Consider the following 27,203-nt stretch of genomic DNA (forward strand, 5'->3'; position numbering starts at 1 on the left):
AAGCTCAATTTGAATGAGCCTGTTCATAGACGGTAGTGGAAATGCAAGCCCCCGTCTACGCCCTCTAGCCCTGGATTGAACAAAACTCAACATTTACATATGCTTCACATACCGAAATAAATTTTAGAGACACCCTCAGTATTCATACGGATGTGCACATGAAACCTTCAATGAAACACAGTGCAATCCAATTAAAGAATAGGCATTTGGTTCCTAGTTAATATTAAGATAATTTACGAATATGGGCCTGAACATGTGCTTAGTACAAATTTTGAAATAATAATATATACTGAAGAAACACTTACTACTTATCTAAAACACAATTCCTATTTCCATCACAGAAAGTTCCCGCTTTGAAACAATACATTGCCCCGCAGCAAGTATGGCCACTCGGACAATGAAAAATGCTGCCACAGCATACATCACCCACTGGCATACAACCATTAAAACTGCAGCACTCGTACCCCTTTTGGTAGTAGTACGAAGAAGGCCATGCACCTGCCATTAAGAAGAAGTATTATATATGTAGAAAACCTCAAATATTCCGTTTTTAGCATATATATTTTGTTTAGTTCTTGAATCAGACATGTTTATTTTTGGTGTATATCAATCTTTCTCACAAACCTAAACCTACACGCACATAAACACACCGCAAATTTTTGCGTTTTTAGATGAACTTGTCGATCTACTTGATTGTTGACTCTTTTTTTACTGCACAACAATTCATTATAACCTTTCTGAATCTAAGGAGTTCTTAATCTAAGGAGGAAGATAATATTCAATATAATATTCAAGCTCGAAAAAAACAGTGTTTGGTATCGCAGCAGAATGTACATCTATGATTTTAGACATTCTTTCAAACTTATAAAGTTATATTGAGTTATTAAAGAGCATCTGTTTGTTTCAGTTTAAGATGAAAGAAACTATATTTCACCGAGTGAACGGAGATGCAGGCGTTCAGAGAAAAATGACTTTTGTTACTTAGAATTAACCAGTATATGCTTTTCAGCGAATTATCGGACTATCAGAGCTAAATATATCTGTTATATTCACAGTGAAAAATATCAGATCTATTTAGATACAGAATTGGTAAATTTTATCAAAAACATGGAATAAAAAGAAACTGTTTTAGCTCGACTATTCGAAGAATAAGGAGAGGTATCCTGCTCACTACGGCGTCGGCGTCGGTGTCACACCTTGGTTAAGGTTTTCGTACCAGTGCACATTTTGACAAAACTTTTAACACTTACAAGTGTACCACCACCATGTCCAGTTTCAGGCAAGAGTACATGACTCCATAAAATATTTGTCTAAAGTATGACCCCTTCCTTTTAACTTACAAATCTTGGTTAAAGTTTTCGTACCAGTTCATATTTTGTGTAAACTGTTTGACATATGGCTTTGAAACTTTTATCATTTGTTTATTATAACAGTTTCTATATATATATATATAGACAAGAGTACATAACTCTATCAGGTATTTTGGCTGAATTATGGCTGTTTTGGACATGGAAATTGGTTCAGTTTTTGAAAAAATCCACATTTTGACAAAACCTCTTGACATATAGTTTTGAAACTTACAACTATTGTGTACAATCACTATGTCCAGTTTTAGCCAAGAGTACATAACTCCATCAAGGATTTTGTCTGAACTATTACCCCTTTTAACTTACAAATCTTGGTTAAGATTTTCGTACCATTTCATATTTTGTTTAAACATAACTCTGTCAAGTATTTTGGCTTAATTATGGCCTTTTTTGACTTGGAAATGAATTCAGTTTTCGGACAAGTCCACGTTTTGTCAAAGCTATTTGACATCTGGCTTTGAAATATTGAACTCTTGTTAATCGTCAAGAGTATGCAACTATGGCAAAGATATTTGGCTGAATTTTGGCCCTGAAGTTTTCAGTCCATATTTTGTCTAAACTGTTTGACATATGGCTTTGAAACTTTGACCACTTTTACCATAACTAGGACAAGGATTTTGGTGCACTTATGGCCCTTTTTGACATAGATATAACTTAATATTTTAATTCCATACTTACATTAATTCTTCGAATAGTCAAGCACGCTTTCTAACAGACAGCTCTTGTTGTTTTACATGTTAGGACGAAATATTTTTCACTGATGAATACATATCTTACATTTTCACTCGTGGCTATGCCACTTTTTTCCCCTTTTCAATCTTACACTGAAACAAAACAAATATCCTCTTTGTGTTAAATTTCGAAAGCATGCGAATTTATCATTAGATTTGCTTACCACATTTTACCATGTCCGTTCTATTTACACATATTTCATCATCTGTGCATACTTGAGTAGCTTCTAAATAAAAATAGTACCGCACTTTGTGAATAATATAAACATTTTGCTACATATACATATAGACAGTCGAGTATATAAGTTAATAAAAGATACTTTTGTTAGAAATGAGCAGCATACGGTGGCACAGAGGTGACATCCACAATTTACTAACTTGTGGCCACAATTTGATAAGTTGTGGCCACAATATAATAGATGGATTGACGGACGGACAGATGAATAGATTGGATGGTACCTACGTACCTACCTACTTATTTATTTGTCAGCACTTCCGGCCGTCTATCTATCTTCCATTCCTGTCTTACCCTTTGCAGTGACGTAGACATTTTTATGCGTCCATTTCGTATGGTTGCTGATTTCTGCCATTTTGCGTTATCTCCCTGCGACCCTTTCGACCGAAAATACGAGATTTAACGACTTAAAATGCGGGGACGCAGGCTGAAAACTCTCTATTGAGTGCGGAAGCGGAGCGAAAACACGATAATTACGGGGTCACGGGTGAGAATTAGTAGCTGGTATGTCAGGGGTGAGGAGCGAAAACACGATAATTAGCGCTGCTTAAACGTAGTATTTCCGAACCGCGCCCCGACATCCAGTTACCAAATTTCACCCCGCGATCTTGTTAATCATCATGTTTCCGCTCCTTGCCCCCACTAAATAGCGAGTTATCACCCCGAACACCCCACTATTTTAACTTGTAAATTGCACGGGTTTTCGCTGGGCGCGGTCACCAGGCGAAAACCTCGTTATTAAACGTTTAAGCAGTGCTAATTATCGTATTTTTGCACCGCGCCCCAGACATACCAGTTACTAAATCGCCCTTGCGGGGTTCCAGCCTGCGTTCTCGACATTTAAACTCGCTAATTCTCGTGTTTTCGCTCGATGGGGCCGCGGGCTGAAAATATAATCTAATTGGGCTAAAACGCGAATTGGCACAATTTAACATCCTTACAAAATGGAAGTGCATAAAAGTGTCTACATCCCTGCAACGGGTTAGACAGGAATGGAAGATAGATAGCGGACAGAAAGACAAATAAATAGGTAGACAGGTAGGTACCATCCAATCCATCTGTCCGTCAATCCATCCGTCCATCGGTCCGTCCGTCTGCCGATCCATCCATCTATCTATCTTTTATTCCTGTTTAACATTGCTGGTACGTAGACACTTTTGTGCGCTCCTATTTTGCACGCCTATACAGCAGCGAAAACGCAGTCGTTTCGATTGGCTAATTCTGTCATTCCGCGTTTTAGCCCTGTTAAATTATATTTTCGTCCCGCGGCCCCGTCGAGAGAAAATACGAGAATGAACAAGTTCAAATGTCCAGAAAGCAGTCCGAAACCCCGCCAGTGAGATTTAGTAACTGGGGTGTCTGGGGCGCGGGGCGAAAACACGATAATTAGCGCTGCTTAAACGTTTAATAGCGAGTTTCGTCTGGTGAGCCCGCCGTGCGAAAACACGTGAAATTTACCACTTATAATGGCAGGGGTTAGGGGCGATAACTCGCTATTTAGCGGGGCTGAGGAGCGAACACATGATAATTAGCAAGATCGCGGAGTGAGATTTTGTAACTGGAATGTCGGGGCGCGGTTCAAGAAAACTACGTTTTAAGCAGCGCTAATTATCGTGTTTTCCGCTACCCGCCCCTGACAAACCAGTTACTAATTCTCGCCCCGCGACCCCGGTAATAATCGTGTTTTCGCTCCGCGTCTCTGCAGAAATAGAGAGTTTTCAACCTGCTTCTTCGCATTTTAACTGGTTAAATTTCCTGTTTTCGCTCGACGCAAAATGGTAGAATTACGCAACCATATGAAATGGACGCACAAAATGTCTACGTGAGCGAGGTGAGACAAGAATGGAAGATAGATAGATAGACGGACGGAAGTACAGACAAGTAAACAAGTAGGTAGGTACGTAGATACCATCCAATCTATTCATCCGTCCGTCCGTCTATCCATCTATTTATAGTTTCGATTGGCTGATATAAGTCGTGGTCACGAGTTATTATATTGTGGCCACAATTTACTAAGTTGTGACCACAACTTACTAAATTGTGGCCACAATTTACTAAGTTGAGGCCACGATTTACTAAGTTGTGGCAACAATTTAATAAGTTGTGGCCACGATTTACTAAGTTGTGGCAACAATTTACTAAGTTGTGGCCACAACTTAGTAAATTGTGACCACAAGTTACCAAATTGTGGCCACAAGTTACTAAATTGTGGCCACAAGTTACCAAGTTGTGGCCACAATATAAATACAGTGTTGCGGATGTCACCTTTGTGCCACCGTAGCAACATGAGAATGATTTTACGATACATTTTGCTTTTGTTTAATCTGTAACAAGAAACGGACTCCAGTCGAGTTTTTAGATATGTATAAGTCTCGATCGGTCAAATATTGGTTCACCACAGCTCATATAAGTTTTGACTTAGTTTTTATGTTCAACGTGGAGTTCCTTTAAGATAGTGTTTAATTCTTAACCATTATACTGCTGGACACGATGCATTCTGCCTTTGCGACCAGTGTAGATCATGATCAGCCTGCACATCCGTGCAGTCTGATCATGATCTGCACTGTTCGTCATTCAGTCAGTATTGTTTTGGTATTCATACCTTTTAACAGTTAATGGTACTGTCCAAACTGAAAGAGGGACAAGTTCATTATAGAAATTTAGTACGGTAAGGGTTAATTCTTAAATATACTATGCTCAATATCAGAAATGACGAAGAAAGATGCACCATGTTAAAGAAGAAAATGTCTTTATCGTCCTTTCTTGATGCTCTGATCATGTTATAACCTAGCATTACTTTACTCACCATTTGTACCATCGTCGATGCTTTGTCTTATGACTAAACATATATACCAGCATTGATGGTAAGGTTGGTCAATGTCGTTTTCTTACAAATTCATTCACGATCTTCAGTGGATGCGATGTCTATGACTGATACAATATCCTAAGGCTAAGACCTGTGTTGCAAAAAAGGCAGCAAACTCACACAGTCAATACATTTACTTATATGTACATCTGTCAACAGCTCCAGCGCTTAACGTAAATGCTGGAATGATAAATAAATAAAAATATAGTTTAGATGAGAAAGTATTTAACAAGGCAAACCTGTGATTTAATTTGTTTTATAATTGTCAGAGTATATGTAAAAATGCTGAAAGTTCGTGTTTTTTTTTTTGTGTCGCGTTATTTTTTTTATTTACTGAAGTGCAACGGTTTCAAAGTGTAACTCATTAACACTCTTTAACAAACTCTTTAACAAACGAAATTTCAAGTCACGAATAGTGAAGTTTCCGCACACTTTGCACAAAAAAGGTCACACGTATCTTGTCTCTACTCTTCAGCTACATATTATATTAAACCGTTCAGTATTAAATATAGCCAATAATACGGCTAGTCACGTACATATGTTGATATTCAGATATACCATAACTAGTTCAGTGTCCTTAAACATTCATATAGAAAAAGTAGAAAACCAAGGTATGTCTGCAGGTTCTGAATAAAACTCTACAATGTATAACTAAACCTCGATTTTTAAAAACTTCAGGACATTCTAAGGAAATTTCAGCAAAATAAAAGATAGGGTCGTGTGGCTGAATTTTTTGCTAGACTGATTTGTAAAATTTGGACTTCAATCTTGGAAAATCACAATGTTGATGACATTTTCTCCAAAAGAGAAAGTCTAAAATGTAATTTTTAATGAAAGCTCTCATAGTTCTAAAGTAGATTATCCATCATATGGTCAAATAAAATGTAAATATACGTGCGCTTAGTTTTGAGATATTTGCCCATGATGAAAGAAATCTGAAAATTACAAGCCGATTAAGACATTCACGTTTCAAAATTTATATTCTTCTATTTAATTTGTAGAATGATAGTGACAGTGTCATTTTCATAAATTCATATAGGAATTGCTAATAACCGTAGACTGATTTTCGATTCCGGCGTTTTCCTCTGTAATCCGGATAAATGACATTACGGCATTACTTTCGGTGAACTAATGCCTTCGGTCCGATACGTTCTGTTTACCACGCGCTAACATAGTTTATCACTTTGGTGAAAAACATTGTTTGCTAAATAACTATTGACATACACTAATGATTATGAACACTAAATACATTCTATTTAAGATTATTTTTACGATTTTGAAATGTTTAGCTCAATCAAAAGAAAATATACTCGACCAAAGTGACCGCTTTGGTACTCATATAATCTTCTTAAAGCGTAACGTTTAAGATGATCCATCTTTTCTATCTTGATTTATTTGGCGGACTGACCCTGTTGGTCTTTTACTATATTGAGTTATGGTGACCTCAACGCCACTCGCCTCATATGCAATCGAAATATGATACATTTAGGCCAAGTTCGCCTTTTTTTGTAACAGCTTTACTGAAACTAAATCTACTGACCTCATATGCAGTCCCAGCATTGGTATTGGTATCAATGTCAGAAAAAGCCGCGGAATCTCATTTAATTTGGCTCTAAATAGAATACTAATTGGCACTGTATATTGTGTTTTAGTAACATCGACCTTTGCTTGTGCAACTTTAAGCAACGTTTCATCTAAACTCAATTAATTCAGCGGGAAACATGAATGTGATGCCACATGCCCACCTAACGCTTATTATCATGTTTTAAATCTGTAAACAGACCAGAAATAAAGATTACATAATCTATACTTAGTAAAACGATAAATGGTATTAACAGCATCTTCATTTTATAATAGTTCCTTATTATTTTAAATATTTTTCCACCTTGAACGACAAATCTTTGCTAAAATGATATTTGCAACTGTTTTCTTAATTATACGATGAATGTATTACGCGTGAACAAAAACAAATGAAACAAACTTATCAAGGAAAGAAAATAAATGGACACTGATACTTCTCTCATGACCTAAGACTGCAATAGGATCTAGCCGAAGCACATGTTCGAAGGAGAATAAAAAAATCTCTAAAGCGAAAGTTTACACGGATTTACAACAGAAGTTGATTGACCTATTATTACCTTTATATAGTAACAAAGTAATGCATCTTGTAATACCCGTGGATTCAAAAAACATATTAATTTTGAATATTCTTTTGCCGCGATAATTAAAGACCATTTACATCCCGTTTTTCTATCCTGTAATGAATTTGGACCGCATAACGACCAATGGGTTTTGGAACCATTATGATTACATGGGCCGCGTCCTGGTGCCAGCTCCGCAGAGAGATTCAAATCTGTCTTACGTAGGACTTTGTATCTCCTACGCATGAATATCTCTGTCGCTACGTAAGACATAGAGATCATCAATAATAAACGATGGTACTACAGGGTTATAATGTTAGTTGCTTTTCAAGCAAATTACCAGAGCAAAGAACCAGTTTCCCAAGGTCACCAGTAAAGATTATTGTGTTTCCAGCACATTTCAAATTGACCGCCAGCAAACTCAGATATATAGCTTTATACACGGAATTCGACAAACTGGTTTTTTAATCGTTAAAAAACAAAAAACCAATAAAAAAACGACCACAAAGGTCATAATGCAATAAAGTTTGTTTATTTCAGAAAACATAAAAAAAAACTTTATTCGAAATGGCCGCCGCCGAACTATGATTCCTAATATTCCTTCAAGTTTTACATTATAAGTTTTAGATAATATGAAAATAAATATACAATGTCCTCAAAGTAACATTTTTAAAAAAAAATTTTTTGGAAAAATTTAAAAGTGTAAAATGAAGAGGAATAGGCTAATAAACTGCAAATTAAACTGGTGGCTTCTTTCAACCTAAGAAAACCAAATGAAGTGTTTTTAAACACAGGCATTTCTAAATACTTGATAAGAAACAGATCAGATAAAATGTACCCAGAAGTGATACTACCAAGGACAAGTTCCATTTAAAAAAACAGAATCAGTTTACATGGTTTGTAAAATGTAAGGAACTGTTTTTTATTTTTGGTGTTGCCTCTCAGTAATTGCTGTTTTCTTCCTTTCTATCTAATCTTGATTGTAAACAACAAATTGGTATAAAAACACTAGACAACTTAGAAATAATTTTTATTTAATAAACTCTGAGAAGGTAAGTTGTTTTAATAAAAAATAAGGGAGGGGCGCGCCCAGTCCCACCCCCAGCCCCTAGCGCCCAACCACCAAAAACTCCTGTATGACCAGAAAAAATAAAAAACTGACCAACTAAATCCTATCAACTGAATCGTCGTTCCGAGCAGAAAGACTTCCTAACAAAAATCCAGCAGCATGTATCAATAACGGAATTGAAACCACATGAAATATATCCAAGTATTAATTAAATAACCAAAAACTAATCACTTTGCTCCGTTCCTATTCTCATCTTATGCACCCACCTTAAAAAAACACGTATTGTCCTAAATAAACAATATATAGGTCAAAGGGGGAGTGACGTCAGTGTTCACGTTTATTTACCCTCAAATTAAAAACATAATATTAAAAAATAGTTTAAATTGCCACTATCGCGTAACCCAAAATGTCCCATGAAAAAAAAAGTAATCAACTTCATCTGTACAACGCTTTGACTTAAGCGAATCACCTTAAAGAAAATGAATGTACAACAAACGCAATACCCTTTTATTAAAACATACAACGGGCACTTAATTAGCTGTTTGTATCCAACTATACCTCTTCACCCTGGAAGATTGTAAAGTAAACAAGTATCACAGAAAAAACAAAAAAAAAAAGGGAGAAAGTATCAGAAAAGAAAGTAAAATAATAAAAAACAATATCCATTTTGTTAGCACATTCATTTTTCAAAATGAGACATGGCCAGCTAAATCAAATATATTTTCTTTCTTTATAATTAACCCCGGAAATTTAGTTTGGCATTTTCATTTCGTCAAAAATTGGTTTTAAAATCGTTAAAAAAAAAAAAAAAAAAAAAAAAAACAATAAAAAACGGCCACCAGGTCGCCGCAAATAACTTACATGTAAAATTAGTTTGCTATATTTTGTTTCCAGCATTTTTTTTCCCCAAAAAAAAAAAATGGCGGGCCTGGGGGGCACTGCCGAAAATATGAATTCCTAAAATATTCCTTCTAGTAACAATTTAAGGTTAGATCTACACTTAAAATAATAATATACACTTTCATGTATCCGCATGTTCAAACGTAAAAGATAACACATGGGCGAAAAATTATATCAAAAGTTCATCAAAAACATAACCAAACAGCAGCAATTATGCTGCCGTTCCTTTTTTCATTCCTAATGCACTCCTTAAACACTGGAATATTAAAAAGTTATTTTGTGATTTTGTTATGTGCCCTTTTCATCACTGAAAAGTCGATTTAAAAATATATTTCATAAAAGAGATAATATACTGTTAAATAAACTCTAATTTGGTTGGCTAGCTGTTTTTTTTTTCCTATGATTTTCTGCCCATGTGTTCGAGCTGCTTTTGACGAGAGTTCTTTCCTCTCTAAGGAATTTTGTGTGTCCTTCCATAACACACCGCAACAAATACCAAATTCTAGATTATATTTCACACATAAGTAATATTATTTTTACATTCATTTTTTTTTTTATTAAATAAAAAATCCACAGTACAATATTAACCACTAAAATGCTGAGTGTTAGTTACATCCTTATCTAATTATTTAACTTCAAAAGCCAGTGCAACAGTAAGTACAGCTGGATTAGTGTGTATCGAGTCCATTTGAACATGACTGAATAAATGTGTTCGGCATAAAATCGGTGCTAGGGGACGTAAGAAGTTTTACATATTTTACTGCCTCTAATGGGCAGTTCAAGTTGGTTGCTGTCTATGCTTGCTTCCAAAGGATGTTTGATAATAAAATGTATAAATTTGTTCGAGTATACTTCATTGTAATATTCAGTTTTAGAGTCACGTGGATGTGAGCAGACGGAAATGTCATTTACAAACTTCACTGAAAGTAATTCATATAAAATTAAATATGAAGTGTCTGTTTATTAAAGTAAGTGCAAGCAACTTTGACTTTTAAGACACCATTTCTTTGTACACATTCAGTTCCCGAATCGTGACCTTTTATACCCAGCCTTCTGGCAGTCAGAAAAGCAAACCGATAGAAAAAGTGGAAACTCCACAGGTCAAAGATTAATCATTTGACATTTCTTTTCTGATCGCATGTAAAGTGTAAGCAAGGATATCGATCATGCAGTTTGAAGATATATTGAAGAAATAAAATATTTTACTTAAGTTTTTTTTTAATTGATGTGAATATTCAGTCACCCAGGAACATTTAATCCTATGAAACAGTTATAATAAATCGCATGCGCATGCGCGATAGATATGGTTGCAAAATTTTCAATCTGTAACAAAAATTTGTTGTTTTTTGGAGTTATATGCAGTTCGAAAATGGAAAATGATATATAAGCGAGTGAGAAAAGTGTTTGTCAAAGTTGAACATTTGAATATACAAGGTTAATGGGCAGAAAAACAATAAACGTAAAAAATCGGGACTTCGCCTAGTTTTCTGAGCGATAGTCCAGCCGGACAAAAGGAATGCAATTGGAGAACGTAACCTCAGGCTCTCATCTGGTAAACCATACAGTAAGCTATCTACGACAACAACAAAAAGAAGTCCATCCAGCGGAATAGCTTTCAAAATAATGCCATGAACATGAATACAAACTATGCAAATCACATAAACACTTCACCGTATTCTCCTGGCACCCAGCAATTCGTAAATATGGGTTTTTCCCCAGGGCTTTTCCCAACACCTCCCAGCGATAACCAGACGGTCCTGACAAACTGGAGGCAATGATATGCGCATAATAAACTGGACCAGTATTGAATCTCAAATAAATAAGTTAAATGATAGAGTAGGTGGCCCTTGATAGACGAATTTACCAGATTGAATCAAAACTTCAGGATCAGGTCGCAAGTTGACTGAAATTTGAAGTGAAGCAAGAATTATGACTCACAATGTTGTGATGAAGTCCGTGCCAAACAAGAGGAACTTGAGAAAGTATTAAAAATTCATAATTCTATTCAAACAAGAGTCATTGTTGAATGAATGTAACACACTCAAATCTGAGAATTCGCGTTTATCAAATGACTTGATCGACCTCAAGCACGTTCCTGCCGGCGTAACGTACTCTTCTTTGGATTCGCAGTAGGAAAGCTCCGCAGAATGCCAGGAAATCCCTGAGGACTGCCGAGAGAAAATCTGGTTTATTAGAAGATACCCTCGAGATGAAAATGCAAAACAGAAATAAAGCACCCCGAGTTCATCGCTTAGAACAAACATTGCTGTAAATCTAGCCAATTATCGCAAACTTTCTCTATTCCCGGATAACATCGATGGTGTAACAGGTAGCTGTTTAATAAGCTCCGTGACACTGACTACAGATCAGTGACCAAATACTCGTGCTATCCAGGAAAAACCCGCCGCTAATTCCCGAACTGGAGAAGCCCGAGCGGATGGTTAAGATCGATTATATCGTATGATTAGGCTGTAATTCGCGGCGCGTGCTCCAGTAAGCACAGCAGCTCACCATTCTATGGAGACAGGGACTGATCAGTCACATACTTATGGAAAATAAGAAAAGTGCGGAGCTTAAATCCTCCAGTGGGAATGTACAGGGTCTACGAATAAACATAACGATGAAGACTTTTTAGATTTGATAAAACAATAGACATTCTGTTGTTATGTGCAACTGAACGCAAACACAACCAATATATAATATTACACGGGATTTGAGGCTTTTAATTGCCCAGCCGAAATCAAATAAGTCTGCGAGAAGGAGGAGCGGGCGTTCTTGTTTATTCTAGACATACTTGAGTGATAGGAACGACCTTGTAAAAATGCATTCTAACGGTATAATATGGTTTAAGCTTGAAAATGGTGATAAAGACAATACGTGTGTACGTGCTACATTCCACCGAAGGCTCAACGGTTTACTTGAATATAAATCTAGTTGTTTCAGTTTGACTTTTTTTAACAGCTATCTAAATGACATTCTGCATTTAAGCCACTTGGTGATATCTTCCTGGGCGGCGATTTAAATAGCCGATAGAGGGTTAATCCCAGATTTTTGGTTGTTGAACAAAATTTGTGCATTTATTGACTTGTACGCAATGCTAGTGATTATTGTAGGAATACTAAGTCGGAATTCGGCTGATTAAGGGAGTTAATACATTTGGTCACACACTGTTAAATCATTGTAAAGAAATGATCTTTTAATTGTAAATGGACGGTTAAAGTAGGTCAGTGTACTTATCATACACGTAGGTAGGGCAGAAGCGGAGCCAGTGTGGTGGATTATCTCATTACAGAAGAGCAAAAACTTTGACTATATTACATATATGAAATGATGGACCTTACAGAAGTTTTCTGATCATTGCCCCTATAGAGTACAATAAAAATGATTCTTTTTATAATACCACGAGTATTGAGTCATTATCATATACGAAATTGTGCTGGGTCTGTAACGAATCTCAATCATTATGTAACACTCTAAGAGTCTAACAGAGGTTGCTTTGAATGATATCACAATAACATAATTTATGATTAGGTAATTTAGATGAAATATGATATTGTTTACTGATGTTATTGTAAATTGTTCTATCTAATTTTGGAAAAAAGGTACATGTTAGAAATAAGAACAAACCGAAAAGGAAATCTGCTTGGTTTAATGTAATGAGTGCCGGACGGCAAAACTGATTTCATGCGGATAAGCGTAATTTTAAATTCAATAACTACTGGATGCAAAATAATTTAGGTTTTTAGAAAGCAACGCTTGTTTGCAGCTGTGAAGCGAACGGCAAAACGATATTTAATATCATGAAAAAGACAAAAGTATTGATATGAGTAAAAAGGCACAAAAAAATAAAAAAAAAAAAGGCATTTTTGGAAAAAAGGTTAATCAGTCTCGCCACGGTAACCGAGTTCGAAACAAATATTGGGGTATCGGAATTTTGCCTGATTTTTAAAGAAATTTGCTAAAATCATGGGGGGGAAATAACGTTTTCCCAAGAAAATATTGGCAATAATGATGAATTGTTAACGAGGAAAGTATCGATTGTTTTTAGACAGACCGTTACTGTGGATGAGATCATAGAAAACTATATCTTCACTAAACAGAATAAAGCACCTGATTATGATGGTGTAGTATCCAGATTTTTTCATTGATGCAAAAACTTTTATTTACACCTTTTCTTACCCACAATATTCAATAAATTATATTACAGATGGAGTATACCCCATCTGTTGTCTAGGGCGTAATTGCCTAACATAGAAGAGGAGGCAAATCAGCTTACAGCAAACTACCGAGGCATTACATTAATAAGCACAATGCTTTTTTTTTAAAAAAAATATTTTCATTACCTTTACGAAATAGGCTTTAACAAATGGGCGAGGAACAAGAAATATTTAGCGATTTTCAGTTTGGGTTTTAGGAACAAAAGAAGACTGCCAGAACTGTGTTTTTATTTACATAATATTAGACAAAAGTCGTTATCCAAGAAGCTGCCTTTGTATTGTTCTTTGTGGATTACGAAAAGGCTTTCGATACTATTAATAGACAAGCTCTTGGTCAAAAGTTATTACGAAGTTGGATTAGTAACAAAAATGTTAAAATATGTTAAAAGCAATTTAACTCAAATGTTCTGCTTGTTGAAGGTTTAAATACAGTTTCGGATTTTTTCGAAGTGTCAATTGGTCTCCAACAAGGAGAAACCTCTTTCTCCTATCTATTTTTACTTTTCGTGAATGATGTAGCGTCCTAATTATAGACTTTAATCGCTTGACCGAAGACGATTTGAACCAGCTTAAGTATAATTTACTTATGTTTGCTGAGACATGGTATTATTTACTTCATCACCTGAAAGCCTACAGGCGCAAATTGAATCTCTGTATTTGTATGCGTCACAATGGGCCTTACGATAAATATTAATAAGACAAAAGTATGTAATTTTAGTAAACGTACAGTGAACATGAAATTTTGAATGGCGTATAAAGGATAGAACTTTTGCAAGTTGTAGACTCTTTCTGCTATATAGGGGTACAATTTAGCGCGGAATGGCACTTTAAAAACGGCCAATTAAATTTTGTCTGAACAGGCTTTAAAAGCTGTGAATGGATTGCATTCTATTTTTTCAAGATTAAAATTTGAATGTTAAAACAAATAAGTTTTATTTTGATAAAATGGTTTCACCAATTCTATTATACTGCTCTGAGATATGGGGAATATATACAATACTTTAGATATTGAGAAGATTCATACACAATTCTGTAAAAGGATCTTAGGTGTGGAAAAAGTATCAAACTTCGACAATGGCAAGTACTAGGGGAGTTAGACGCTATTCCTTGAACTACTTTGTGTAAAGAGCGTGTGTTGAAATACTGGCTTAAAGTTGATGTCAAATCCTAATTCTATAATGTGCAGTCTATTTGACTCAGAAACAAGATTTATTGATAGTGCTAACTGTATACCATGGGTTATAGCGGTGAAAAGAATTCTTGATAGCATAGGATATAGTAACCTTTGGGATACATAGATTATCAATGGAACACTATTTTCCATTATTTCAGAGGAGAGTAAGAGATCAATTTTTCCCAAGAATGGGCATGGTCCCTTGTAGATAGTTCTCCGAAAACTTGAATATTACATTAAGTTTAAGACAAATTTTGAATTTGAACCATATTTATCCTTATTAATGATGACTATCTAAGAAGTTATTGACTTGTTTACCGACTTTCATCACATTGCCTTAGCCTATAACTGGCAGATAATACTGGAACTGAAGAAATGATAGAATATGTTGAAAAGTGTACACACAATTTAGTATAAACAGAATACCATTTTCCTAATGAGCATGTCAATATTACAGAGAAATAGATGTAGATATCTACCATGATTTGTCAACTTTGGCCAACTATTTGAACAATTTACTAACTTAAGTGAAAAGTGAAAATCCACAGAACAGTTAAACGCCTTTGTAAATATTTAAAAATATGGCATTTAAGAAACGGCCCAGTGCATACTGCAAATATTGGGTTTGTAAATGTGTTGTATGCTTACCGATAGATATACCTATATACGTGGCATGCTATGATAAATAAATTTTGTCTGTTCAATGCCACAACCCTGCGAATGGTGATTGCAATAAATTGTTGTTGTTGTTGTTGTTGTTGTAATAAAGTAAACACATTAAAACATATATACACATATATGTAAAACGTCAAACACATTCGAGATATAGTCAAAGTAATGTACTCCCAATCCCATTCATACATCAAAAAAAGGGGGGAGGGGGGGGGGGGGGGGGGGAAACAATAATCGTTTATGTCGACTACGTTAAAATGTATACCTTTTCTGTATACTAACCCAATTGCAAAATGATATTTAACTTAGTTTGTTAAAGGTCGTGTGTTATAGTGGAAGTACATATATTTCAAATGGAACTGCTTACACTAGATATGTTTTAAACATTAAACAAAATTATTATTTTCATGAGTAATACTTTTCGCAACCAAAACACCAATACGTATGTCATATGTCCGGATTTTGCTGTCAAATAATTGCAAATTGCACATCGGTACAAGATGAGCCAGGAAACTATGCTGAACGAATTTGGTAAGGCCTAAAAAAGTTACTTGTTTTCGCTAACCCGACCGACCCTATTTTTTGCCGCTGACACTATCATTTTTTTTTTTTTTTTTTGGTAGTTACATGCCCTGAACAGACCGAGGATCCGGAAACCCTACCTGTCATACCTTTTATTTTAATTAGTTAGAAAGAAGTTAATTTGTTTGTGGTTTATGAATATGTTAATAACCCAAACAGTCAATTAGCGAAAAACTGGGTTTTTATTCAAAAACTGAAAATGCCAAGCTTCCGTTTCTGTTTACAGTATTCTAGGTTTACATGGTCAAAGATCTTGTAAAATCTACTAAATCAGTGGAAATAACTGCTTGTTACGAAAATGCACGGGATTATGCCATACCTTGATGGAAACGACTATCAAAATATAACTCATGCCACTTAAGATGTTGTAGCCAGAACTAGTTCCTGACGGGAGGTGTAGCAGCATCTGCTAGAATTGCTTCAAAACAAGGACACAATTTCAAAAGAACAGGTATATTCCTCATATTGTGGTATGGCACTAATTTTCATCTGTTCTGTTATAACTGATGCAACAAATGTTTCAATTATTTTAAAAGTAATTGTCTGATAGTATCGCTATGTACAGGATAAAGTAAGCAGACACATTAAAAATTGTCATATTATCTGCGAAAGACACTAGTAATGGCGAGGCAATAATAGAAAAAAAAAAAAAAAAAATGAGACAGACTTATATTACTGTACAATACATTGTTATTATAAGAACTTATATCCTATACACTTAGCATTTAATGGACTGGATTTCTTGCATTATGAAAACATTGGCAAACTTTGTGCTGGAGATATTTTGTCATTACTGTTATGGCATATCTGAATGCCATACACCTGTCCACAGCTATGTAAATATAAATGACTGGTTTTAATTCAACGGTTTTTTATTTATCTTTGCCGGGTACTACGAAAACTATATCTTATTTTGGTGGTTGTGTAGGCATATTATTTCCAGGTGAATGCCCATAGATCTGGGCCGGAGCGTCAGCACCATTCCACACGTACCGATGACCTGGGGCTGCAAAATCAACACAAAGCAGAAGGGGGGGGGGGGGGGGGGGGGGGGGGGAGGGGTGGGAAAGGGGGGGCATGAGCAATATCATAAAAGAATAATTTTGAAACTGAAAAAAAAATCAAGCAAAGTAAACATTAAATAAAAAATGGTATAATTACATTCAAAAAATTACGTTAACAAGACCGCAAAATAACAAGAAGTAAATAAAAGAAAACATGCAGGTAAAATTTGTACTAACCGTTTGATGCAGAGTTTCTGCGATTCCATATGACAACAGCGATGATGATTGCCACAGTAACAACAACACCGCCGATTATAACACCATACAGCCATCGTGACGTACTGTTATTATCAAATATACCAAGATATGTGAGAATTTTACACTATTCTTTACACTTGCTAAATAAATCACTGTATAACTAAATCCTTAGTAACATGATTTCTTTGTTCATTAGAGCGCAATCTGTAAAATGTGTAAGTTGGCTGTATTCAATATTTCTAGGCAGCAATGAAATTTCAATAACTCCTACGATTTTATCCCAAAGATTTCCAAGTTTTTGTTCGTTTGACTTTAAATCGAAAGCTAAACGGAAAACTGTCGTAACCACCTTTTTTATTAATAATAAGTTTACGACTGTTACAAGTAAGTTATTTACGCGATCTCCACAAAATATGATTTCATAGTTTTTTTGATTACTAATACGGAAATATTCTAATACCTGAAATAAGTAAACTTAATCAAAAGTCAATTACCTTGTATTGATATTCGGGAATGAACTCCAGTTGTGTAATCCGTTTAAACCGTCTCGTCGTCCTACATTGTTGGATATCGCGTTCTGATTCTGTTGGAAAAGTGTTTCTTGCTCTTGTTGGATACAATGTCCTTGCTGTATTAGAAGGTGGTTCTCGTTCAATCGATCTTGTTGTCGACGCTTCGAGTTGAACTATTTAAAGGTAAATTATAGACAGCGAACCCTAGGTTACTAAAACTGGTGATCATTTATAAATTATGCATTAATTTTTACTGGCGAGGGAATAAAGAAATTGGTATGTTAAGTCCGTTTTTTTTTTTCATAACCTGGACTATTTGGTATGATATGAGCATTGGCGTGATTACCATACAAACAATTCTTACAAAAATATGTTTCGCAGAATCTGGTCGACTCAGTTGCTAATATTATATCGTTCACTTTAAATTGTAACAAAACACCTGCCTCATGTGACATACTCATAATGGCACACGGTAACCAGAACGTCCGCGCATTTTGACGTCGTTATGTTCGGCTAGCGGTACATTTTTGTAATTGCTTCTTTTCTTAATTTCAATGTATTTGCGCATGTATGAAAATATACTAGTAATGTACTCTTGTATATTAGACGGGAATTTCCGGTGCTTTAACCGGTACTTGAAACTTTACCTTACTCCAAGGACTGTAGGATGCCTCTCTTGCTGTAAATGACATATAACGAACTACATACATGTATTAAATAAAACGAAATAAAAATCAAATACTTTGATAGTTCCTCTTCGTTCCTGATAGTATATTTCTCGATTCAAACGTAATTTTATCAAAAATACATAATGTTAAGCTGCAAACAAAAACTATACGTTTTTTTTTCAAATGTCATGAGGTCTTTCCTGTTTACGGAAGTTGATTTCACGCGCTTTGTTTAAATACGCTGTTATAAGAAAACAGTGCCGAAAAGAAAGCCATTCGTTTGATTTTGTTTGTACTAGTATGTAAACTGTAAAATTGAGTAATTTGGCTCTTTTTATGTTTTTTTTTACCTATGAAACAATTTTAGAAAAGATTTGCAATCAGCAATTGAATCTGTTCATAAGAGGTAATGGAATGAACGTGCTTCGTCCTTCTTAAGCGGAGGTCGTTTAAAGAAAGAATAGAATTAGTGGAAAACCACAGGTAGTCCAACACGACATACATGTAAATGAAGATGTTGCAAGCTCAATTTGATTGAGCCTATTCATAGACGGTAGTGGAAATGCAAGCTCCCGCCCACGCCCTCTAGCCCTGGGTTGAGCAGAACTCAACATTTACACATGTTACAAGTACCGAAATAAATTTTAGAGACACCTGCTGGTATATCCATATGGCGGTGCACATGGAACCTTCAATGAAACACAGAATGCAATTCCATAAAAATACGGCGTATGATTATACTAAGATATTTCACGAATATGGGCCTGAACACGTGAGTTTCAAAATAATAACATATACTGAACAAACACTTACTACTTATCTAAAACACAATTCCCATTTCCATCACAGAAAGTTCCCGCTTTGCAACAATACATTGTTCCGCAGCAAGTATTGCCACTCGGACAATAGAAAAAGCTGCCACAGCATACATCACCAACCGGCATACAACCCTGATAGCCGCAACACTCGTGCCCCTTGTGGCAGTAGTACGATAAAGTCCATGCACCTGACATTTAGAAAAGAAATACTATTTATGTAAAAAAACCTCAAATATTCCGTTTTTAGCATATTTTGTTTATTTCTTGAATCAGACATGTTTATTTTCCTTGTATATCAATCTTTCTCACAAACCTACACACGCAAGTACCAAAACACACCGCAAATTGTTGCGTTGTTGGTCCAGCTTGTGTTTTGACCTTTTGTTCTACTGCACAACAGTTTATTACTTCATTTCTAAATCTAAGAGAAAAATTGTAATATTCAAGCTCGATAAAAAGTATTTGGTATTGCAACAGAATGTAGATCTATAATTTTTAGACATTCTTTCAGTATTCCGTTCACGACCATGGTTCTTATAGAATACCTAGGGGTAGGGTATAACATGTACAGAGGCATTTTCTTTCTGATCTGGCGCCAGTGTTTCAGTCATGAACACATATCTTACATTGCCACTCGTGAAAATATTGCATCTTGTGTTTTCACTCGTGAAAGATATTTCAATGTTACACTGAAACAAATCAATATATTTTTTTTGGTCGGATTTAACGTCGCCACCGACACATGATAGGACATATGGCGACTTTCAGCTTTACATGGTGAGGAAGACCCCAGGTGCCCCTCCGTGTGAATAATTTCATCATGAAAACGGGCTCCTGGGTAGAAACCACCACCTACCGTAAGCCAGCTGGATGGCTTCCTCGACATGAGAATCACGCCCCGATGAGCTCGAACCCACATCGATGAGGGACAAATTAATGTTACATTTCGAAAGCATGTTAATTTATCATTAGATCTGCTTACCACATTTTACTAATTCCGATTTTATTTACCACATATTCCATCATCCTGTTACATACTTGAGGTAGCTTAAAATAAAAATAGTACCAACATTCAAGAAAAGCATAAACATTTTGCTGCACTTTTGTTCCATATGCATCGACGGTGTCTACTTGTAGCAGTGAGCACAATGCCCAACTTTTATAGGGCTGCCTCACTGGGAATATCACGCGTAGACACGTGACATGATACTCGCCACCCATCACAATTATACTGACAACCGGCTGACCCAGTCCCTAGCACTACCCTTTTAATGCTGAGCGTCAAGCGAGGAAGCTGCTAGTACCATTTTTTTACGTCTTTGGTATGACGCGGCCGGAGATCGAACCCACGACCTCCCGCAAAAAAAAACAAGACCGTTTTTCGAAGTGGACGCTCTACCACTAGCTACCAGTCGGTTTTCTTTTGAAAGTGTTGCTAAGCAAAAGCATGTGTTGTAATGTGCCATATATGAATATCTGGTAAATTAACCGACGAGAGTAACGTATTTTGTCTCTACTATTCAGCTACTCGATATATTAAATCGGTCAATAAGATAACGAGTCACGTAAACATGCTGATATTTAGATATATATTATAGTTACATCGTGTCCTTAACATTCAATAGAAAAAGTTGAAAACCGAGGTAATTTTTAGCTATACAGAAATGAAATCTATTGACCCCGTAAGCAGGCCAAGTCTACTGTAATTGTATTCAACGACCGAAATTAGCCATCTCAATTTAATTTTGCCTAATCTAGATTATCATGGCATACTACAAAAATATGGCTTCGAGTCGTGGAGTGTGTCTGGAGTGAGAAATTTTGAAGTGACCTTGGAGAGAAAAATTGGAATTAAATGAGATTTTGGTGTCAAAATCAGTTATTTTATTTTTGTAATATGAGATATAATGAGAACATGATAAAAGTCTTATTATAGAAGGCAAGTTGGGGAACGAGGATGTTCTTGGAGGTGCTGCTGTAGATGATTATAATAATAATAATGGTGATGATGATGATTATGACATGCAGTAATTACTGCGTTACATGATGATGATCCAATGCCAATATGCTGAGTATTGCCTTTGTCATTGTTGGTTTTGATAATGCTGATGATGAAAAAGGCTGAGGATGGATGTTAATAGCACTGATGATGATGATGTTGTTAATTTGTTGAACGGAGAAAGATAGGGAAAACTATTACAAGTAGTTAAGCTGTTACTTTATGATGTTGTTGTTTTGATTTTGTGTGTTGTTGTTGTTGCTGCTCTGCTGCTGCTAATGACGGTGGTGATGATGATGATGAGAGAAATTTTCATGATGATTTTGTCAGTAATTATGAGAATGGCATGTATTATGATAATGATGATGATTATATCGTTGTTACTGACGAAAATTAATTATGTTTGTGATAATAAAGTGCGACATAAGCCATTCTGTTTTGAGGTGAGCCTACAGTGAAATGCAGCAACATTTTATAAGTCAATCATCATCGTGATCGTCATCATGGTCTTTTAAGCAATATTGAAATCGACAGCTCATAATGGAAATTTTTTAATTCTTAAAACCATTTTCATATCAGATTTGAATTCACCATGCCAAACTTGACATCATTATTTAGAATGCAATATAGCGACTAAAAAAAATACATAACTGTGTTACAATATACATCAAACAGACTGGGTTTATCAGCCAAGTCAAGGCACCTTCCTCAACAATTATGCTTTCTGAACACGCATTCTGATCAGTGTCAGCAAAGTAAAACACAATATTTCTTGAAAGATAACAGGTGACAATAAATAAAATTTGCTTTTGCTGCGGAAATGTTTTAGTGCTAGAGGCTTTAAGGTTAATTGGTTTGACAGAAACCATTATTATCATCTTTTTCATCACTGTCATCATCATCAGCCACCACCACCATCATCGCTGTCAACACCATCATCATCATTATCATCAACACCACCAACAACACCATCATCACATCGCAATCATCATCAAAGTCACAACCATTATCATTTCCATCATCATCATCTCCGCCACCATCAAAATCATCAACATAATCACTACCACCACCATTATCATAGTCTGGCATCGTCATCATTATTGCCAGTTTTTTTTTTTATGTTTTTACTGATGACCAAGAATAAGAACATTGTTTAGTCGTAACAGAACAATTTGTTCTTATTATTTTTATGGGTGATGACTATGGTGATGGAGGATTTGTTTTTGTTGCAAAGACAAGGTAATGCGACATGTACTGAAGACTTGCTTGCTTGAAACTATTCAACTCATTTTGTTTATCAATGAGATAAATTGGTTTCCGGGAGTAACATAACATAAACAAACATAACATAACAACAAGCACATAACATAACGTTGATTCCGACCATAACATGAAATATGATGACGAAGATGATGGGCAAATGATAACGTAGTTGCTGAATACCTTTTTCGTCCTAAAGACAAAAACAACAGTCCACATTGTTGTAGAACATGAGTATAAAACAAATCATCATCATTCTCGTAATCATTATTGGAACTTCAGTCTCTTGTATTGTATCACTGAAACAGTAAATCAGTTATTCATTCCAACATCACCATTCTTATTTACAACAGCAACAAACATTTATCGTATGTTATTTTATTTTCACCAGTAACACCACTGCTTTTGTTCTGAATAAATTTCCATTTTTAAACTGTTTCAAGATTTGGACGAATAACTGTATTTAATTTGACTCCAAATTTCACTTCTAAATTAGACTCCATGGTCACACCAAGATCTCACTCAAGACTCAACTCCTAGACTCCACATCATGACTCCAATCTATATTTTGTAGTATGCACACTGTTTATTGTGTTTTAGTAACACGTTTCATCTAAACTCAGTTTATTAAGCGGGAAACATGAATGTGACATAACCACCCAAAGAATCCGCATATTTTATTATCGCGTTTTAAATCTGTAAACAAAACCGGGTGGGAGAAGTAATACCCAATACACTAATCTTACTTTGTAACAATAAAGGGGTGTGTTAACAAGCATCTTCATTTTATAATAGCACCTTATTATTTTAAATTTCTCGACCTCCAAACGACAAATATTTTGGCAATGTTTTTTCCCACAATTATACGCAGAATGTTACTGTTAAGTAGCTAAAATACCGTGCACCAACTCACGTGAACTGTTTAAGGAAGGTCAATATTGACGTTGCTAAATCTCTTGATAACATAATACAATAGTATTGAGGAAGTACTCTCATCGAAGTTCAAGAAGGCACAACAAAAGTTTAAATCTCTACAACGTCTTTATTACAAATGTTACATGGCTATACATAGAGATCCAATGTTTGATAAAATAGTTTGTTTTTTGGTACTAACTTATAGAAATTCCTGATAAAATTGATTCAGGCTGGAGATGTAAATCTACTGTTCACAGTTAACAGTTATGCACAACAGTCATTTCTTAAATCAACTTCCAGATTTTTTTAGTGGAAATACATATTTACTGAGCTTAGCTATACATGTATTATGAGTGCTTGCACACTATTGTTTATAAACACAATATGTTAATTTTATGTTTACATAGATGCTATGACGTAATTGTTCATAGCTTCAAATATGAATTTAGCTCTAATAATATATCTTTAAACAAATATTTTTTCCTAAATAGCTTTAACACTGGACTCCTAGACAGGGTGGGGCAGCCAATTTGTAAACATAACGATATTTTGAAAACACCACAAGGTCGAATATTTCACAATAATGTCTCACACTGTATTATCATAAAATCAGAAACGGTGGAAATGATATGAGTAGAGCCTCGTAAACAAGTTGTTCATCGGTTTCGCAAATATTTGTTTTGATTTGCTTGCGCTTGCATCATTGAAAAAAAATCTGATTAAAATATGTGGGTGCGCTACTTTTTACGGACAATACAGTGTAGACATAGTATTAATCCTATCTTGGATTTACCCGTACATCTGCATGACACAAGTTAATAGGAATAATGAAGTAAATGTATGGTTAAAAACTTAGTGATAAGTCATTTCATTGTAATGTCAATTTTCATGGTAAATACCGAAGAGTTAATATATATGATATTATGATGTGTGATATGGTACAAATATCATTATATCTTAGACTTAGAACATTTTCTGATGTCACACAGTAATCGTGTATTTGACAAATTTTTGTTTTGCATTTAGATAAGTTCTTCCCGCAATAATTCAGGTATAATTGGAGATTCATCAATGACTTCAGAGGTTGGGCTATCTGCAAGAGCAGCTACATGGACGTTAAGTAAAAACTTTTAGAAAATCTTAAATAATGTGCTTCAAAATGAGCTAATCAAGAATTAAGTGTTATATTCAAGCTCAGATATTACTCAGCAGCCAGCACTATTCTTTTAATTGTTTTTCATAATCTAAAATTTAGGTAATATCTCTATACAGTGTATAAAATATCATAATTCAAGCACCAAGTTTTTTTTAAAATGGTCATTAATCACAATAAAACATACTACGTACATACAATGGCTTGAAATGTATCATGATGCTTATTTATAATTGCACACTTCCTCTTATTCAGTGTTCATGTTTTTGACAAATGAGTTGGTTATACCAAAATTGGATTGATATCATTGAAAAAAAACCAAAAAAAACCCGGATGAATAAAATAACACATCAACCTACATTATACTGGTAGAGGGAAATACGTTTAATTGTTTGTTTTGTTGGGTTTAACGTCGCACCGACACAACTACAGGTCATAACACTGGGCACATTTTCATGCAATCTCGCCAGGCATAGTTATGTTTTTGACAACATGGAAAATGAAGTCACTCGACCTTCAGCTATTCCCGGAAGTAAAGAGGCTAAACTTGAAAACGAAAGTCGCATGTGCATTGGTTGATAGACAGGGGTTACGCGCAGGGGTCACCCCGTCCAAATGTATGCGCGTGAACTTCTTTTTTATTTTTTGTTAAAGGGGAGTTAATTTTCAGCACTTTCTAACAATTTGAAAAAACAGGGTTTTAGCACGACATGTCAGCTTTTCATCTATCAAATCATATTTGAACTCGGAATAAATTCAATCCCATAGGGTCCGTAACGGAGCAAGGGTATATGGAGAGTTTTGGAACCTATCGACAAATCGTTTCAAAAGGTCCTTTTATGATGTTGTCTAAAGTGTCGGTATATGCCTCGGATGTAAGATATTCCCGTACTTTGACAGACTGCTGACCTAGACATTCATAAATATTTTCAAAATGAATTTTTCGTGTAATAAATGTTGATTCTCGGAAGCGTGAAAGGGACCATACGACGCGAAATTCGTTTTTATAACGTTAAGGTGCGAAAAGGATATGGCGGCTTCCCGGCTTTGATGGTGGAGGAAGACTACAGGTGCCCCTAAGTGGATTATTTCGCAGACGGGCACCTAGGTAGACCCACCGTCCTTCCGTAAGCCAGCTGAATGGCTTCCTCACATGAAATATTCCGAGTGACGCTCGAACCCACATCGATGATTTGAAGTCAGCGACTTTACCAACTCCGCCATGGAGGCCCCCTCATTAAAAGACAGGACAGATTTCTGCTTGTTTCCTTACACTTTTCAATTATTGGAGGTAAGATAAGCTTAAGATCATATTCAGAGCTGTTTTCATACTATTTTCGATCTGGTTGTGACCGTTAAGAAATAAAAATAGGATCAGTTAAGTTATTGCAGCCAGAACTTCGACTTAGTATATGGAATAAGAAATTCATAATATCAAGTTGCCTTTTCACCAATTTGGATCTTCAGTTTTTGAAATCCCTGCTTAGAAAAATACTTATGCACGTTAATCTCTATATCAGACCTTGACAGAAAAATTAATCCATGAAAAGTAAAATGTTTCAACAAATGCAGGATTTTGTAAAATGTATGGAACATACTGAAATTTGTGTTGAGTCCGCTCGCTTAGCTCAATAGGGAGAGCGCAGATCTATGGATCGATCCCCGGGCAAGGCGTATGTTCTCTGTGACGATTTGATAAAATACATTGTGTCTAAAAATTTCATCCTCCACCTCTGATCGTTTGCAGTTACATCGGTAGAACCCGTTGGTACTGGTACAAATCCAGAACACTGATAAGTTTAACTGCCCCGCCGTTACTTAACTGTAAAATTATTGTTGAAAAATGTACGCTTAACCCTTAAAGACCCACCACAACCGACAGACCTACTTTTCCCTCTCACATAACTTCGTGAAAATTATCTGATATTAACTGGCCTCGCCCCCAGTACTCAAATAATATGACAGCGGTTGGATAAGGTAATCGGCGGTTGACGGCAAACCGTTATAGACATCGGGTAGTAATACTTAAAATCTTAAAAATATATAATGAATCGTAAGATGTGAAACTTATAACCCAGTTTTTAAGATACCAACCTGTGACCTCACATTGGCATCTTTAGAGTTTTGTAATATTACCAACGTTTGACAAAGTTTTATGGATTTTGAACTCCGGGATTAGACAATTTCTCGTAATTTTGTCCGATATATTTTAATCTGAAAACACTTGTGGCATTCTGTTCACAAAATGAGACCAGTTCCATATGATTAATCATTATCCTACCCCTGCAGCTGTATTTGTCCTACCATTAATAAGTAGGAAATCTGGTATAATAATACTAATAATAACCCTATATCGCGTAATTTCTGAGAGCGCGACAAGTTAGTATGAATAAGAACTACGGCGGTCTTAAAAAGTATTTTGGATACGTTATCAGCAAGCTGGATAAGGTTATCAGTATCTAATTTCTGTACATTAAGTCCGTTTTTTAAATTCCTTTTCGAAGTATTATAAGTTGTCTGTTGAAGTTTAATAAACAAATATACTTAACTTTAATATAAATCGAAGAAGTCCGCAAAACACTAATGTATTCTACAGAAACGTTTATCAAATCATGAAAAAAATAATTAGATCTACACGGTATTAGTTAAGACTTCCTTGACT

General features: G+C 35.4%; 1 protein-coding gene across 2 annotated transcripts in view; it reads right to left on the bottom strand.

Moving 5' to 3' along the window:
- The window catches only part of LOC128554475 (uncharacterized), a 54,449-nt gene extending 34,208 nt beyond the window's left edge, over positions 1-20,241 (bottom strand). The window contains exons 1-2 of one of the 2 annotated variants that reach the window (XM_053535750.1): positions 20,197-20,241; positions 19,210-19,402 (exon numbers count right to left, since the gene is read on the bottom strand). In XM_053535750.1, the coding sequence (XP_053391725.1) occupies positions 19,210-19,340 (131 nt within the window). In that variant the 5' untranslated portion in view covers positions 19,341-19,402; positions 20,197-20,241. Of the gene's footprint in view, positions 1-305; positions 394-19,209; positions 19,403-20,196 lie in introns of those variants that run through there. The other variant, XM_053535751.1, reaches the window with a different exon arrangement.
- Between the last annotated feature and the right edge of the window lie 6,962 nt (positions 20,242-27,203).

This window comes from Mercenaria mercenaria, unplaced genomic scaffold (assembly GCF_021730395.1).
Source record: "Mercenaria mercenaria strain notata unplaced genomic scaffold, MADL_Memer_1 contig_5065, whole genome shotgun sequence".
Lineage (NCBI taxonomy): Eukaryota > Metazoa > Mollusca > Bivalvia > Venerida > Veneridae > Mercenaria > Mercenaria mercenaria.